We start from the raw sequence: 18,469 nt of genomic DNA on the forward strand, positions 1-18,469 counted from the left end.
TTCTTTTTCGATATTTTTCCATGTTATTCAAAAAAAGAACAAAATAATTTGAAAATTTATCTTTGTCTTGCGAGAATGATTTTAATGTGAAATGCACGGACAATGACAGAGAAAGTAAGTAGAAAAATAGCATTTAAATTATAATCAAGAATGGACAAAAACTCAACTTAATCTAACACCCAAATTAATGTTTTGCTAAATCTTTGACGAAGGAAAAAAAAAGTTCACAATTAGCCACAACTATTACTTTTGTGCAGAATAATACGGGCTCAAAGCACGCGGCCTACTACTGCGACTGACATTTCCTCTCCTAGATCTTAACACATTGAAAATTATTCAAACACTTTACAAAAAAAAAAAAATAATAATAATTCCTAAAACCCAGCAAACTTATCTAAGAGCAAATATTACCTATTCACCCATCTGGAAACTGTTAAAGAGGAAATTTCACGCTGTCGGCTATTTTTCGAGTGCTTTTTCCCGATTTAGGCAAAAGAATAGTTCTTCCTTTTAACAAATTATCACCGGGAAGAGCCATTAATTCTACACTGTCTATTGCAACATGCCTAGCAAGCATGGGCGGATTTATGGGGGGGGGGGCAGAGGGTACTGTACAACTGTATAATCTAGTTATCACTTTCTATGTCTGTCCCATTAACCTTTATAAGGCTTCAAAATGCAGAATTTTATATCCATTTTACAAAATTTCCTCCGGGGGAGAAACCCCCGGGACCCCTAAAATTAGAAAATATTCTATTTCCCACTTAAAAGGGAGCCCTGTGTCACTCTCTTGATATCAGCCCCCTCTTTTAAGGTCAATTCAAAAAGGACAACATGAAAACACACATTAATAAAAACAACACACAAAAAAGTAAAGCATAGACAAAAACAGGGGGTAAGGGGCAGGCTATAAAAATGTTGCTCAAAAAAAAAAAAAAAAAATCCTGCCCCCCCAGGAACTCAGTCCTAAATCCGCCTATGCTAGCAAGACAATGAGGTTTTATTGTATGTTTCTGCGAAAAAGTTGTGCATGTTAATTTTTTTTCTGAGTTATTGTTTTACAAAAGGCAATGGCTATAAACACAGAAAGAAAGAAAGAAAAAAAAACAGAAGTATTTAAAGTGTAGCTTTTAATTTTAAAAGTTCTATAAAATATTCTTTTATTAGATAATGAAATAGTGTTTCACATTGTTTACACATTGACGTTTGAACGATATCCACAAAAAACTGACGGTTGCAATATTGTGTTGTTCTTCTGCAGAGACAGCGAATACATTTATACATTTAAAAAATTCATAGACGTAACTCGAATGTAAAAAAACACACATTATAATTGGTTTGCTTATTTTGATGAACATTTTTTTTTCTTTTTTACGAAGAAACTAACTTTCATAATTTCTGTTTTAAAAAGGTATACGGTCCCCTAAAGTGGGAAAAAATGAATTTTTAAGCATAGCGCAAAAGCTACTGAATATTTTGAACTCAAATTTTGGATTCCCTCATAAGAGCTCTCCTAGATTGTTTCTCTGTTAAAATTTAGTATGGTTTCAGATCATATTTTTTTCAAAAAATATTATAATAATTCATAAAAAAATTAAATTTACATTTTTGGTGTTGTAAATGATGTTTTTATTATTGGGTCGACTCATATTTTAATATAAAAAAACAATCTTTGCCGTGCCAAATCTAGTTTTTGTGTTATGAACAAAAATATCAAAATACATTTTAACTTTACGAGAGGAATTTCTCAAAATTTGATTCTGAAGTAACGGCTGGATCTAATTCAACAAAATTTTGTATACAAAATTAAAAAAGGATGCTTTAATATGAAGACGGCCCCTTAACAATAGTTTATTAACATAATTATGTAGAACACGTTATTCCTGAAAAATTACATCTTACACATGTCTCTAGTGTCAATAGTTTTTGGTGTTATCTCTCCTCTCCTTTGGAGCCTGGTGATTGATGAACTTCTGCAAAGAATTCGTCGCAAAGGTCTGCACTGCATTGGCTATGTGGAAGACATTACCCTTGTTATAAGGGGCAAGTTCTATGATACTGTTACAAATCTCATGAGGTCTGTCCAAGGAAATAGAAAAGTGGTGTATGGAGGCAGGTCTTACGGTCAATCCAAATAAGACCTATTTGTTCCTCCACTTGGAAACGTCTCAAACACTTGCAGATAATTGAGTTCTTTGGTTCTCCTCTTGCCTACTCTAGTGAGGTCAAGTACCTGGGTGTGATCTTTGACAAAACTTTGACTTGGAATCCTCACCTTATGCTAATTACCTATAAGGCCAAGAGGATCTTTTGGTCATGTAGGCGTGCCATTGGTAATAATTGGGGTTTTTCACCAAAAATCGCTCATTGGGTTTATACCAGAGTAATTGTACCTACAGTTACCTGTACTGTAACGGCTGAGGGTTGTCTCACCAAAGTACAAAAGATGTCCAATATTGCAATAACTAGTGCATGAGAACAACTCTTTCCCAAAGCCTTGAGCTTCTTCTTGGCCTACTTCTGCTACATAAGCAAGTGGCGGACTCTGTGGATGGAGGCGATTCTGTGTGCGTACCGCCTCAAGCTTATGGGTCTCTGGAAGTCCCCTCATTACCTGTCTCTGTATGATAAACTTTGTGCTGAGACTAGTAAGCATCCCTACTTTATGATGCCTTCATACTGGATGTTAAAACAATTCAGCTTTAATGCCAATTACAACATTGTGTTTCCGTCCAGAGAGAAATGGAAGAATGTACAGGAGGAAATCATTGGCAAAGTGCACGAAATCTGGTTTACAGATGGTTCCAAGATTGCATCTGGAACTGGTTCTGGTGCATACTGCAGCAGCAATAACACAAATCTGTGCTTCTCATTAGGGAAGCTTGCTACTGTCTACCAGGTAGAAACTTTAGCCATATTGGCTTGTGTCAATGACTGCCTAGAATGTGGCATAGGCAGTAAGGTTATCGGAATATTCTCTGATAGCCAAGCTGTGTTGAAATCTTTCAATCAAGATTGCTTCTGTACCAAAACTGTTGGGGAGTGCCATAATATACTGGTAAGACTAGCTGGCAGTAATAGGGTTTTCCTTTACTGGGTTCCTAGTCATCGTGACATTGTGGGCAATAAAGTGGCAGATGAATTAGCTCAGCTGGGCTCCAATTCACCATTTATGGGACTCGAGCCTGCCCTACAATGCAGTAAGGACTACTGCAAAGAACCTTCTTCTGGATTAATCATATGGCCGGTGGCTTCAGTCCGACTCTCAAAGACAGGCCAAGACTCTGAACCAGCAGCCTCCCTGGCTTAGATCCAAGGAACTGCTTAATTTGAGTAGGAATGAGATCAAAAAGTCTGTTGGGTTACTAACTGGACACTGCTCTCTTAATAGGCATCTTAATCTGATGGGTGTTACCGACAATCCATTGTGTAGAGGATGCCATATGGCTGATAAGAGCTCAATTCATGTGCTATGTGAATGTGACTTCTACTCAGCACTGAGATTTGAGCACTTAGGATATCACTATGTAGATCCCTGGGAACCAAGGGCACCCACATAAGGGGACAAGGGGGGACAAGTTATTAAAAATATCAAATTTTAATATGTCTAATCAGTACTGAAATCGGTTTCCCTGGGTAAAATGTTCCGCTAAACCATGAGGAAAATTTTTGAGCCCCCCCCCCCCCCCCTTTAAAGTTTGCAAATGGGCGCCCTTGCTAGGAACTAAATAAAATTTCGGTTAAGCGACTGCTGAAATTTATTTGTTACTGGGCTTCTTAAGTAGTCTAAGCGGGGACAGTACAATAGACCTGCGGTCTCAGTGCTCACACTCGTTTCAAGCCCCCCCCCCCCCTTTTACTTCATACTTCATGTAATGCAATCGTAATTGTGAGTTCATTAAAAATTGATTTATACATATGCTGCCATTGCTTAATTTACATATACCAGGGGTGATTGTGACTCCATTAAAAAATACCTGAACTTTTTTTCCAAGAAGAAAAAGTGTTTTGATGGGCATATATATACACATTACGTGTATGTACACATTATCTATATACATTATTATTTGCTGGGGCTAAAACTCGAAGTTTTTATTGGACTTAATACGTCCATGTGCATGGAGGGAAATAAATTCTTTTGATTTTTAACCCTTTTTTCAATTTTTCAAAGAATGTTTTATTTTTCTTCACTGTATCTGAATCCTTAAAAATTAATTATTCATTTACTAAAAGTGCATAAAGATTTCAGAATTAAATAGACCCTGTGCAATAGGGCTGGGCGATATCCGAATTTTAATACCACGATATATCGTTCTCCAAATATTGATATTTTCGATATATATAGGTCGTTAAATTCATTTTATGGGGGAGGGGGGACTGCAAATCCTATTACATAAGTATCTGCAACAGAGAAAAGCCATAGAGGCTATCTTGGTGAATAAATATTTTAGCAATTTATTCTAATATAGCTATAGCAAGGATTTTCGTGTGTTTGTGTCGGGGGAGGGGGATCATGAGGCAGATTATACTACAGAAACTTTTGGAGAAATGAATTTAGAAGAATTTAAGTCTTTTAATTAGTGGGTGACAATTTTTGAGGAAAAAGGGGCTTGGTAAAATTGAGGGGTGCCATTGCAGTTGGGGGGATGGGCCCTCCTAGTTACATCATCTGCATATTAAGATATGCAACAGAGAAACGCTATTAGACATCTTGAAAAGAAAATATTAAGGGGGGAAATATCAAGTAACCCTCCTTCCTCTTCTTATCTAGCCTTTATACCATCTCCAAAAGCGGCTGTTCTTGAACATTTACCATAGAGATTGTAAAATATGACGGTAGCTTACGCTATATACCAAACAAAACATCTTCAATTTGGACTTTCGGCTTTTCATTAAACATCAACCTAATTTTTACAAAAGTGGGGTTTTCTGAAAATATAGGAGATCCGGTATTTTCGAAGAGGAAGATACCGGAAATCAAGATGAAAAAACCGGAAATCCGGTAAAATACCGGAACACAATCACCCCTGATATACTGTATACTGCTAAACAGTCTGGCTTAAAGCATTACTCAGCCCAAAAATTAACCACAAACAGTCACTAAACTAATTATTTTTAGTTGTAGTATTTTTACCTTAATTTATGCAGAAAAAGGAAGCTTTATTAACTTTCCTGAAACAAAGTCTACTTCTTTAAACAACTAGCGCAGAAAACTCTTCCCAATAGAATAAATTCTGAAACTACTTTGTAGCTATATTTTCATTACTATTATAACTTTAGGAGTTCTTTGCTCAATTATAAAACATGAACATTGATAAAACATCAAACAGAAAACCGAAGACATTGAAATCAAAGACACATTCCTAAATCAGAAACAGCAAACTGGAACTTCTGCAATAAGATAGCTCTCTATTATGAAATCGAAATTAAAATATTTGCTTAAATTAATGGACACACTTACCTTGAGAACCTGGTAAAGGTAGTACTAGATGCCTTGAATGAGAAGGAGGACTTGCAACATCTGTTATGCTCAAAAAACCACAGATATAAATATCGGAAGAAATTTCCGCCTTCACAGTTTCAAAATCTCTTGCTTTGTAATAGGGTTCAGGAGGGGGAGAAAGTGACACATTCGAAGTCAAATGTCCACAGTGTAAGACACCATGAAATGGGCTATAATATTCTTCAGCCAATTTTGTAAACATAGCCGTAACACTTTTTAAAGTTAGAGCTCCTTCTGGAACAAATACTTGGCCTTCACCACCAGCAATATCAACCAGCTTTTGATAGATGGGGAGAGATGCCTGAAGGCAAGGATCATTAGAACTACCAATGTACATGATATGTAGTTTACAAGGAAAGGGAAAGGGTAAGGGAAATGTTGAATCTTCAGATCCCTTCTCAGTAACACTGTAATGTGTTTCAATATCTTTCTTCAATGATGCCATTTCTTGTCCCAATAAGCCATCTGTAATTAGCAAAGCCTGAAATAAAATTCATTTGACATAACTAGAGCGTCACAAAGCTGGGCTTTCTAAAATAATTTATTTTGTTATTTAGTATAAAATAAAAAATTTAGGTATATAGTTATTTTTGTAAAAAATACAAAGAAAACTAAAGAATTTGTGTCAGTAAATTACACAAAACAACAAAAACCTAAGTGTTATTCATAGAAAATTAGGAATGAAATTGAGAATGAAGGCACGTTCAGATTTTTGTTTTGAATGAGATTTTTACTATACACTTAATAAAACCAAGTTTTTCAAATAAAGCATGCAAAAATTTTGTTCATTTAGCACAAAAGTTTGAAAACAGCTTTCAAGCTGTTCAAATCAGTACAAGAATATTCTAAATTTCAAACCGAGGTCATAGTATAGAATGCACCGAGAAGGAAAATCACCAAATCCATTAATCAGATTCAGAATAAAAGGAAAAAATGTTACTAAAATATGCTTACATTTTTCTTTTATAAAGAAATTTTTTTTTAATTAAACTTTCAAAAATTAATAACTGCAGGAAAACTCTTTATACAAGATCAAGTTTAATTTATCACAAATAGCATATTCGCAACTCCAACGAACTGTAGGGGGCACTGAAGTCACTGTCTAATGGCGGAATTGAAAATTAAAACAAACGCACATGGTAACGAAGAAAATGCTAAAAGTGTTGTGATTTTTGTTCGTACGTATGATTTTTTCGCTTTATTCTTTTTAAATTAATTTTCAAAGTCTTGTGGATATTCTGGCTCACGTAGAAAGAAATGAGAATTCAAGAAGCATTACTAAACGTCAAAGATTAATGCAAACTACGTAGTTCGTAGTTCTAAGCAGCTATTTCCATGATGTTGAATTCGATATTTATCAATTCTTGATAAAACTAAATAATAATTGTGGCCTGACAAGAACAACAATTAATGCTAGAAAATTCAATATGACATTACAAATTATTATCGAAAGAAGATGATACTACTTTGCCTTGCTTGGCTAGCGCTTATTTTTTTTCCATTTGTAGCTGAGTTATTTCTCTCGAATTCCCGAATCGGTTCATTTAAAAATTTTCTGTTTCGATTTTTCTAATTTCTGAGTTACGATTTAATTGTGTCATGTTATGCAAATCATCAACAAAATTCTCACGGATATATGGTGGTAGTTTTCTTTTCAGTTGATTGACCATTATTTCTTTTTACTTATCGAATTCTGTTATCTTACTACCATTTTATTCCACTCATGATAAAAATTAAAAATGGTTTAACTAAAAACGCGAAATCTCGCCAAGGCTACTTTGCTCGCACAATACCAAAATTATAACCCTAAACAAATTTGGCGAAACCTTTCAGCTGAGAATAAAAGGAATAAAGTAAATTCTTTCTAGGTTAAACATTTTTCATTTTGTTCTACGATAATAAATCCAAGAAAATATTTTGCATACTGTCCATTCCAACTAAATGCTGCTGTAAAATATGATTAGTTAAATTAATTTAAGATTAAAAAAAACTCATATTCTTACAAATTCATACAAAACAATAAAACATTTTACCTGGTATAACGTTATCCAATTTTGTTAATCCAGAGTTTTCTTGTTTACGCGTCCACCATTTAATACTTTTTTGAAAGAAATAAGGAAAACTAACATTATTTTGAGAAGCTCGAGAATACTCTTAGGGGACGAATTAATTTCTGTAGCTGAAAGCAAACTAAGACACATCGATTGCGTTAATAAATACTCAGAACAAACTGCCTGTGTTTACGTCAACAGACACACATGGAACTAAAACGTGGCAATGTTTTAGTTCCATCGGCAGTTTTGTAAATCACCGCAAGGTAGCGTATTCGAGCGCTGGAGTTCCGAATTCAAGGCCTCAGAGTATACAGTTTATCAATACTAAAAAAAATTAAAGAAGCTCAATACGTACCGCGAAAGTTTTTTTTCCGACCTCTGAGATTTTTGCATCTTATTGAGGGAAAAGCCAATGCTATAATTCTCTGAAGCATCTATTAAATCTCTGCAAATTTGTGCGGTGTAAGGTTATTACATTTTCTTTTACTTTTCAGCACAGTGGTATTTCTTTATTTCTCATCTATTAATTAGTTGAACTTTTAGGACACCACAAGCACTGAAACTGAATTGATGAATTTTTTTGATAATTACCTTTAAAATTATTATTTTTTAAGTAATAATTGGTGTTGCTGAGCAGAAATTCTGTTGTAAAAGAAAATCAGCCCTTTACCACAGAGATATTTGTTAGCAACTGCTTTCACTTGCTCATTTCTTATTAGATTGTTTTAGTGATTTACTAGCTCATTATGCTACATAACACTGCATCCACATTTTCAAACATTCATATTTTCAAAGATTTTGATGAAATTAAAAAGATTTTAATCTATTTACCTCATAACAAAGCTGAATAAATAGTTTATGGTATTTTGTAGAGCATGAACTGCAGCCATCGTAACAATTATCAAAGAAAGAAAAAATTCTACTCCATGCGCTGCACCCAAATTTAAACAATGTAAAAGCAAAATTAATTGTTCAAAAAATTGGAATGCAAACTGATCTCATTGAATGTTAAAAGGTTTTCCAAAAATAACATAATTATTTCTAGTATAGTATCCTAAACTCGCCAACTATGGATTTGGCCGAATTTCGGATTGATATTGAAATTTTCAATATGCAATGAACAGCAATTTACAGTGTTGGCAAAAAAAATCTTTACATTCAGTTGCCAATGAAAAACTTTACATGGAAACTTCTTTTCATGAATTTACTTCGCTTACTCCCCAGTGATTTGGCCAAATACCGCATATTTGGCCACAATCTGGCAGAATACAACCCAAATTCAAAATAATAGAATATCAGAATTGTTTGCACAAAACTTGTCCCTGAGTCGGGGAAAATGAACGCATGCAAATTAAAAAGACTAAAAACCTCAACTACAATTGGACGGTTGCATAAACTACAGTTTTAATAGCGGATCTACGAAGTAAGACCAAAGATAAACATGAAGCAGAAACGTGCATGACTCTCCTGGAGCAAAGAGAAGCATAAACAGGGACAACAAGGTTGAAAAAGTATTATAGTCAGTGATGAATCTTATTTTTAAATTTCTGTGAACAAAAAAAGGTGTTCAGGTTCGACATTTAAAAAGAAAAGCGGATGAGAAATCTTGTGTAAGATGTTCTCTCCAATTTAACACATCCATTTTGGCTTGTGGGTGTATAAGGGCTGCTAGAATTCAGAAATTATACACATCTCAAAATAAAACAATGCCTGACTTCCACTGATTATCAATAATGTTGCATGATACTTTATCTGAGGAACAGCAGTTACACATTTCATCATTCAAGAAGATTCTACTCTGTGTCATGTCTCTAAATCGACTCATAGATTTTAAACAGAAAGAGGAATTCCAGTATTAAACTGGTCAAGCAACTCTACCAATCTCAGTATGGACAAGAATTTGTGGTACCGTCAAATCTAAAGAAAGCGGTTCAAGACCTGATGTCAACCAACAAAATTGAGCTCGTTGCCGCATTGAAGAGGGTATGGAAACAGTGTCAGAAACGATTACTGTAAACAGTTGGTAGAATCCATGTGAGAAAGGATTAAAGCATTGAATCCAACAAAAAAATGACGCATTGTAGTATTGATATTGTTTTTTTTTTTTAAGTCTCCCCCCCCCCCCCCCCCATTAATTTGAATATTCTAATTTTTTAACTCAATGTAAATCTTCATCACTATAAACTTTTGGATTATTCTGTCTAAAATTATTTTGTACCATTAATTGGTTAGAATAAACTTTTTTTCAAAAGTGGGAAGTATTCTATTATTTTGAATTTGGGTTGTATTTGGTATTCGGCCAAATCACTAGAGAGCATGCCAAGTAAAATCACGAAAAGAAGTTTGCATGTAATGGTTTTAATTGCCACCCAAATGTAAAGATTTTTTTGCTGGAATGTACAAATTATGTAGAACTTATTATTATATTTTCGCGAAAGTATCTTTTATACCCACAGAGATATAAGCATTTCTTTCAAAAATACAATTTTTATTTGAAGGTTTTCGGCTCATAACAAGCAGAGTTTTCCGACAAACGTACTAAACCTTTGAATCCTTTTAACTAAACACTAAAGAAATAAAAACCAACACATTCTGGTAAAATTTTATATAATCTGTCGATTATTTATAGTTTTGAATTTCAGTTAAAGCTGTATTAGGTGAAAAATGGGAAATGCTGATTTCTTTATTTCACACTAGCAGTACCCGCACAGCGATGCCCGAGCTAAAAATTTAATGGAAGTTCGTTGAATAAAAAAAATTGACGCTCCCTCCCCCTCTGATGTGAAATGATAGTTTTCTTTTACACACCTTTTCAAAAAAAAAAAAAAACTATTTAATTTTCTTTAGAATTCAAAACTTTTCGTCATATCATTAAACTAGATTTACAGTTGCTTTAAACCTCTATTTAGCGAGTGAAGCGGTTTTTACTGCAATTTAAAATATTTTGCCAAATAAACAAAAAAAGACATCAAATAATATCTTTCAAATGTAAAAATAATTACGCAGCTCTATAGTTTATCGCCAAACTTGCCCAGCAACCACGCTATCATAATCCATCCATCTAACGAAAAAAAAACATCTCGTGGAACATTCAAAACTCATCGCCAGAAAAAAAGAAGAAAATGTTGTACATTTCACTTGGATAAAAACAAATCAAAAGTTTCTTTTTTTCAAAACAAATCGCAAAAACAATGAATTACATTAACGATTGCCTTAAAACAATAATCCTAAACTGAACTGCTCAGCGCCTAACGTGCCAAACGACCACGCTACCGGAACCCAGCATTTTTGCGAGTGAAGCGGATGTTTTTTCTTTGGCAATAATAAATGTTTTGCCAAACAAACAAAAAGGTATAAAATCACATTAACAGTAGCTTTAAAATTAGCAATGCACCGGATCTCCGGTAACTATCCGGTATCCGGCTGATTTTTTAACTATCCGGAACTATGAGGTATCCGATCCGGCAAGCCACTCCGGATCCGGATATCCGACAGTTTTTTGCAGGATATCTGGGCAGATATCCGGTAAAAATATGAGAGATATCCGGGGTTGATGTGGGGTTATCCGGTACGAAATGAGGGTTTAATTTTGAATTTACTTTTGCAAAAATTCCAGTTAAAGCTTTCACTGTTTCATAAACTTTTCGATGATGCTTTCTCTTTTAATTGCTGCTTCAAAAACAACCATTCCTCTTCAAACCTAGCTTCTCGCATTCCCCTGCGTCGTCCCCCCTCTCCTTCGCGAATCTGCAGATGGTATTTTGCCAATAATTCCTCTCTCACTCTCTCTGCTTTAACACGCTGAAGTGAAAAGTCAACCTTGAAATGGTTCATATCAAAGCGCTTGAAGTTGGAGGAGCGGCCGTGTTGAAAATTAAAATACAGACAAGTTCCGACTTGCAAGAGGAATGCATTCCACTACTCCTCTCGCGTAAGTTGAAATTTAGCGTAGTAGAAAAATGTATGAATTCGGATTTTTAGAAACACACTAAAAAATTTTAGGCATTTGTAAACACCTCTCACATTATTTTGAACCATTTCTTAACTATATATTACCGTTTCTTGCATAAAAAAAGCTGTATTATGCAACATAAAACTCTGTTACGATGTACAAAATTAATGGTCAATGGGAGAGAGACATGTAAATAAAACAATAATATAGTTACAGTGTATTAATAATTTAATAATGCATGCTTTGGCGCCATTATATCTCATGAACATTAAAACAAAGAATGAAAGAAACTAATGAAAAATGCGAAATAGTTGCACTGAAACAAAGCAATGTTTAGAGTAATTATGGTGTGGAAACTTCCGTTTTCAGTGATACTAAAAGGATGAAGAACCTTCAAGAACAGTGGCGTAGCTAGACCCGACTTTCGGGGGGGGGGGTTACTTCTTTTATATATATATATATATATATATATATATATATATATATATATAATATATATTATATATATATATATATATATATATATATATATATATATATATATATATATATATTATATATATATATATATATATATTATATATTATATATATATATATATATATATATATATATATATATATATTATATATATAAATATATATATATATATATATGTATATATATAATCGCTTGGAATTTTTTCCTTTTCTTCTTTTTTTTTCTTTCTCTTCTCTCTTCTTTTTCTCTTTTTTTTTGAGACTAACGTTTCGGGGGGGGGTGTCCCCAACCCCCCCCCCCCCTTAGCTACGCCCCTGATCAAGAAACCAATATGTAGTGACCAACGACGTAGTCGATGCTTGCACCCAGCGCGTGCAGTTGCACAAACGAACTATTCTCGAAATTATATTTGCTTGTATATTTCTACACATGCTAAAATCCTTTCATTGCATTCATTTATATCGAAAATTTTGTGTTGGGTTTGTATTTATTCCATTTTTAGTTATCCGGAAAAGTTTTCTCCCCCTTTTTTAAATTATTCCACTTCTGTAAAAATGAGTTGAAATCTATCTAAAAAAAAACATCCACAAAAAAAAAAAAAAAAAAAAAATCTCAGAACAAACATACAATTCATTTTATTGAAAGCATGACACATTTTAGAGGAAGGAGAAGGGAGGGTGGCAGATCGGGCAAGTGAAAAAGTTTTATTTTTTGTTATTTCTAAATTTGAAACAAGAAAATGTATTACTTTATGATGAAGTTTAAAAAAATTTCTACACGTCATGCAAATCTAATAACAAATACAACTCATTATATGACCTTTAAGATTTCAACTATGAATAATTAAAAGTTTCAACCATGTGTACATTAAATACAGAATTAATTTTTGCCGAAAGTTTCTCTCTTTCGAAAAAATCTGTCAAAATAAAACAATATTTCAATGTTTCATTTTATATATAGCACAGTTCCTAAATTAAAATATAGAAGCTCTAAAAAAGTACATTTGAATGTACTTAACGTGTTTTTAAAGAAATGATATGTGGAACAAGTTTGATTTATTGTTTTGAAACGGCGTTGTAGAAAAATATGCAAACATGCAATGCAATCGAAATGCCGGATATCCCGAATCCGGCAGGTAAGGGGGCATCGGATATCCGGTATCCGGCAAAATCCTTATCCGGTGCATCCCTATTTCAAATCTTTATATATTAGGAGCTGCTTTGCCCGGTCTACCTTGAGAATAAAAATTGTGTCAAGTGACATATGTTCAACAATTAATTAAAAGAATAACTTAATAACTTAAAGAATAACTTAAATAAAAGAAAAAAACATCATGAAAATTACTCTACCTAACAATGACGACAGATATTAAAATACTTTTAAGAAATTAAAATGCGAAAGATGGATTTTAAAAGCATAACCATTTAAACATGAAATAAAATAAGTCTAAGAAATCAGATGCAAAATAAGGAAATAAACAATGGATTCAAAAAGCGTAACCATTGTAACTTTTTTCCCCTTGAAGATAGAAGCTAATGTTTTTGACCAAAGGTCGAGAGAGATCTGGAGTAAAAAATCTCGCTTTTTCCAATGCTGTCAAAAAGAAAACTGTAGGACAATTCCTTCACTTTTTATTGATGGATTTGATGAAGGAAGTTGTGCCTAAATTTCAGCTAAGCCTAAAAAAGTTTGAGCTAAAAATGCAAATTACTCCCGCCGTAATTAAATTAGAGCATTGAAATAAATTGTTTAGAACGCAGAAAATTCTACCCTTTTTAACGATATATAATATTAATATGTGCAAGTAATTTTTCACCCCTTTAATAGGCAATAATAGGCAATTTACGAGAAATTTGGGCCTAAATTTGAATAAAAAAAGAATTATTTATCGGATTTTTTCGAATTATAGCCCATGTTACTCAGTAAGAAAGCACCTTTCATATAGTGAAAGAATTTTTCAAATAGGTGCAGTGGTTCCGGAGATTACCTCGAACATATAAACACACAAAAATCCACCCTCTCTCTTTATAATATTAGTAAAGATTTTTAAAAAAATAGTTGATTGCTTGGAGATAGTTCATAACGAAAAAATTCACCTGAAATAATGCTACAGAAAATTCAAAAAGAAAATTTTATTGATATCAATTCATATAGTAAAACAAGTAGTAATGAACCTAGTATCTTTTGTAACAAGGTGCATGAAATGACAGGTCGAAATCTCTCGAAGGTTGCATACAGTGTCTCAACTGTAACGGATGGGTACATTAAGCCTATAGCAATGCAGAGGAGCATCATCAAGGTTTATTTCTGCTTTCTCTTTTTAAAACTTCTTCTAAATCTCCTCAATCAACTTAAATATCTATTAATACCAAACATATTAAATTCAAAATTACTTATGTGCCATGATATTTTAACCCATGTATGTTCTTAAGTGCAGGAGAGCCATTTTAACTATTTATAGTTCTAAATAAATGTTTCAGTAATTCAGTAATAAAACTAACATTTCAAAAAAAAAAAAAAAAAAAATAAGCATCCAGTTTTATCCGACCAGGTCAGACAAAACCAGGTACTTGTGTACTTTCAAAAAATAATTTATTTACCCTCCAAAATATTGTTCTTTCACATTGAAAAGTATTTATGATTAGAGCTAAGGAATAATAAATCATCATTCAAATAGAAAGTGAAGCAATTTTATTCGCGCAGAGTTTAGAAAAAAAAAATATTTTGGAACTCTGTTTTGTCCAACTTCCTCCTATGCACGGCACATGTAGTATCTGCCGCATCGCCAATTTATAAACTTTTTTCTCATAAAAGTGATGTAATGCTTAAGCCCAAAAATACAGAAAATGAAAATTAATCTAATTCTTGTACAGGCTGCAGGAAGATTGTGCACTGAAAATAAAGTATGCATTCTTTTGGTGGCATGCAGAAATTTTAGCATTGAAATCTTGCGGAATTCTGCTAATTCGTGGAAAAATCACATGTGTTAATTACCTGTGATGGAACACCAGCACCCCACTCTTCCATAATCAAACTTTGTATGCCTTCTAATGCTTTCAGAATATTAGAGCGCTCATAGTATTCAAGTGACATTAAAGGTCCTTTAATGCTATCAAAATCTCTTGTAAAAGGAATAGTAGTTTCTCGATTACCACTAAAGGTCATCTGCAAAAAGTAAACAAAAAATAAATCACTTTGCATAGCAAAGAGTAAGAAAATAAGTCTGCTTTTAAACATTTAAGCATAGCATGATCAAACACTTTGTTTGTGTGTGTGGGGGAGGGCACCAAGGACCCCCCCACCAGGAGATCATTGTGACTTAAAAATATCCTCATTCGGCAAATTTTGCAAATGATTTGGAAATTTTGAGACACTACTACAACATTGAGATTATTTTTTATTTCTAATATTTTTGAAACTATGTTTAATGGTGGAGAATTTTCTTTCTTCTTATGCATGACATGCTTACATGCTTGTTTGTTATCATTCAATAAAATTTGAAAATTCACTTCGCAAACTGAGAATTTTTCTCTTCCCAAAACTTTTATTTTGTATGCCCTGGGGAGCACAGGTCTGTAACTGGTGCAAGAACGTTTTTGTAATACATAAATATTAATATTAATAAGCTTAAATTAATGAGCATTTGGTAACATTTTCCTCTGAAATGTTTACTTAAAAACTATTGTATAAAAAGTTCCATTTATAACTCAAAGGAGTGCTGTTAAATGTGTAAGATTTAGATGCAAAAAAAAGTTTATATTTTTTAAATTGGATCTGCGTGCAGTAAGTTTTACATGATATTTTAACTAAAATTCTTTTTTTAAATCATTTTTAAATCTTTTTTAAATCATCAAGAACAATTAATTGATGATTAAATGTAAATATTTAATTTTTTAAAACTTGTGTGACTTCTGTTTTTATTTCATATTTTTTTATGTAATACATTCTATTACCACATTATACAAAAACTATAGTAGCTTCATGGTTTTAGAAATAAATTATTGGCATTTCCTACAGTAAAATGACAGTAATTTAGTTTTTTCTTCAGCTGAAAATTGTGATTTATTATATTTAATTCTGTTATTGCAATATGTTTTTCACTCTTTCACTTGTGCACTTGCATAAACGTAAAAAAATTTGGTTACAATTACCAAAATAAATAAATAAATACAAGAGAAGACAGTTATAACGCCGACCTATATAATGCAATTCTCTATAAATCGCACAACTTTTCAGAAGTAAACAATATGTTTTGAAGTTTAAAAAATCCCTCTGTTTTGCTTTACAAGCATTAAAATTGAAAGGAAAATCAAATTTTGAAATAGTTTCTCATCTTTCCATCTTAATTCAAAGCTTTTAAGAGAAAATTAGTACTTAACAGTATATAGAACTGTTACAGTATTAAGTAACAGTTAAGTAACAGTAAACAGTTACTTAAACAGTAAATAGAAAATACCAGATGCCTCGAAAATACAGCTGTTATGCAAACCATGAAGCTAGCAGAAGTGCAGGATAATGCACTTTCTTTTGATTGTGAAATATATTTATTTGTGAACAACTAATTGTAATATTGGTGCTTTAATACTCATTGCAGATAAAACTCATTCTGAAGTGCTAATATATAGATATATTCTGAATATTAGTTTCAAAATTTGTGAAATGATCTATATAACGCAAAAACCTGTATAACGCAAAAGCTCTGGTCCCAAGGTGTGCGTTATAACGGTCTTCTACTGTAAATAAATACAATAAACTCATGCATAAAAAATGAAAATTTTTAATCAAGAATTCAACTTCTATGTTGTAACGAAAGGAAACAAATTACTTTTCAAAAGTGTTGGCAACTTTAATTTACATTAGTTTTTTCTCATTCGTTCTTTCCTTCTTGCAATAAGAACGTGTCAGCAGAATATGCAAATTGCCAGTAGCATTTAAGTTCCCGGCACTTTGCCTCATTCTCTTCTTTTTCAATTTCAACCCAAGTCAGACTTCGTTTTTTTTTTCGGCAGCTCAGTTGAGTCTGTCCGTTTTTGCAAATAGCTTCTGCTTACTGATTTGACATGACTATCATAGCTCAATATGATTAACGTTTCATACTTTGACTTAGAATGTTGACTTCAGAAGTCATTTAAAGTATAATGAGCTACTTAATATTGTAAAGAGCGTATTCTCAATATTTCGTTTAACATGTCATTGTATGTATCATAGCCATAATTAACAAGTTACTTTTAACTTTGGCTCTTCTTGATGTTGCACAAGATAAATATGTTTTTTCAAGAACTATCACACGTCCTGGTTGAGCTTCCACTAAAAGTTAATAAGATGAGGACTTTTAAAAGCTCACAGTTTAACATATGTAACTAGATTATAATCAGCCGTATAAATAAGTTGAATGTTCACATTGAATAAATGTTCAATGTAAAACATTACTTTGATACATTTTAATCAGTTTTTGATGTTTTCTCACAAAATACAATCTCTGTAAAATACAGTTTTGAACAGGACGGTAAAAACCCGTTTTTACCATGGCTTTTACCGTAGTGTACAAAACCTTGCAAACCCTTGTCAAGTGAAAGTAAATGAAATTGGTAATATCTCTGAAGAAGTTCTTGAATCTGCATTTAGAAATAAATAAGGAAAAACATTTCATACTTACTAAAGATACAAATTCTAATTTACAGCTGTTATTCATGTGATCTAATAATGATGTGAGCCCATGCACTGCAAGATTATGAAACATATATGTTTCTGTAGCATCTACCATCGGCACAGGACGGCACATAGACAAAGATGTATCTACTGCTATCACTGTTGGCATGGTGATAATACAAACTTCAAACAATCTGAAAATATTTAAATATTATCAGCCCGCTTAATTGGGTAATGGATAAACAAATACCCCACTTATACGAATAAAATCTCTCAGAACCAAACATTTTTCCAAAGACGCAATGTTCAAGATTCCCGCTTAATTGAATAATAGCGATCAGTTTTCACAAATATTTTTGCTGAGAAAGCTTTTGAATAAATTAGAATTAAGAAAGCAGTAAAGTAAGAACATATATTAGCATAAAAACGTAAAGTAATATTTTTTGCCAGGAATGGGTGATAAAAATAACATTCATATTTCATCAAAACATTTCCACTTTTCTATCAAATTTCTTTTGTATTTGCCATTAAAAAAAAAGATAGCAATAATTACATTAAATAACAAACAAATATACACATTTTAGAGGATGATAAATATTAAAGGTAGATGATGAGGGGAGGGAGTCAGAAAAGTATTCCCAAAACACCCTGAGCAAGCAATCCATTATTATAGAATTTTTCAAACAATAACCCCCCTTGGACGAATTTGAGCCAAAAACCAATGGGCACAAATTCACATAGGGGCACATATGTGTACCAAATTTTGTTCGATTTCAGGCGGTAGTTTTTGCTGTAGAGCCGTCGCAAAAAACTGGTCACACACATATGTGA

At 32.7% G+C, this 18,469-nt stretch overlaps 1 protein-coding gene across 1 annotated transcript in view; it reads right to left on the bottom strand.

The window, feature by feature from the left end:
- Nucleotides 1-17,814, bottom strand: part of LOC129234690 (integrator complex subunit 14-like) — a 73,710-nt gene extending 55,896 nt beyond the window's left edge. The window contains exons 1-3 of the mRNA XM_054868736.1: nucleotides 17,646-17,814; nucleotides 14,984-15,154; nucleotides 5,462-5,984 (exon numbers count right to left, since the gene is read on the bottom strand). Of these exons, the coding sequence (XP_054724711.1) occupies nucleotides 5,462-5,984; nucleotides 14,984-15,154; nucleotides 17,646-17,807 (856 nt within the window). The 5' untranslated portion in view covers nucleotides 17,808-17,814. The remainder of the gene's footprint in view (nucleotides 1-5,461; nucleotides 5,985-14,983; nucleotides 15,155-17,645) is intronic.
- Nucleotides 17,815-18,469: the final 655 nt, after the last annotated feature.

Source organism: Uloborus diversus, chromosome 1 (assembly GCF_026930045.1).
Source record: "Uloborus diversus isolate 005 chromosome 1, Udiv.v.3.1, whole genome shotgun sequence".
Taxonomy (NCBI): Eukaryota; Metazoa; Arthropoda; class Arachnida; order Araneae; family Uloboridae; genus Uloborus; species Uloborus diversus.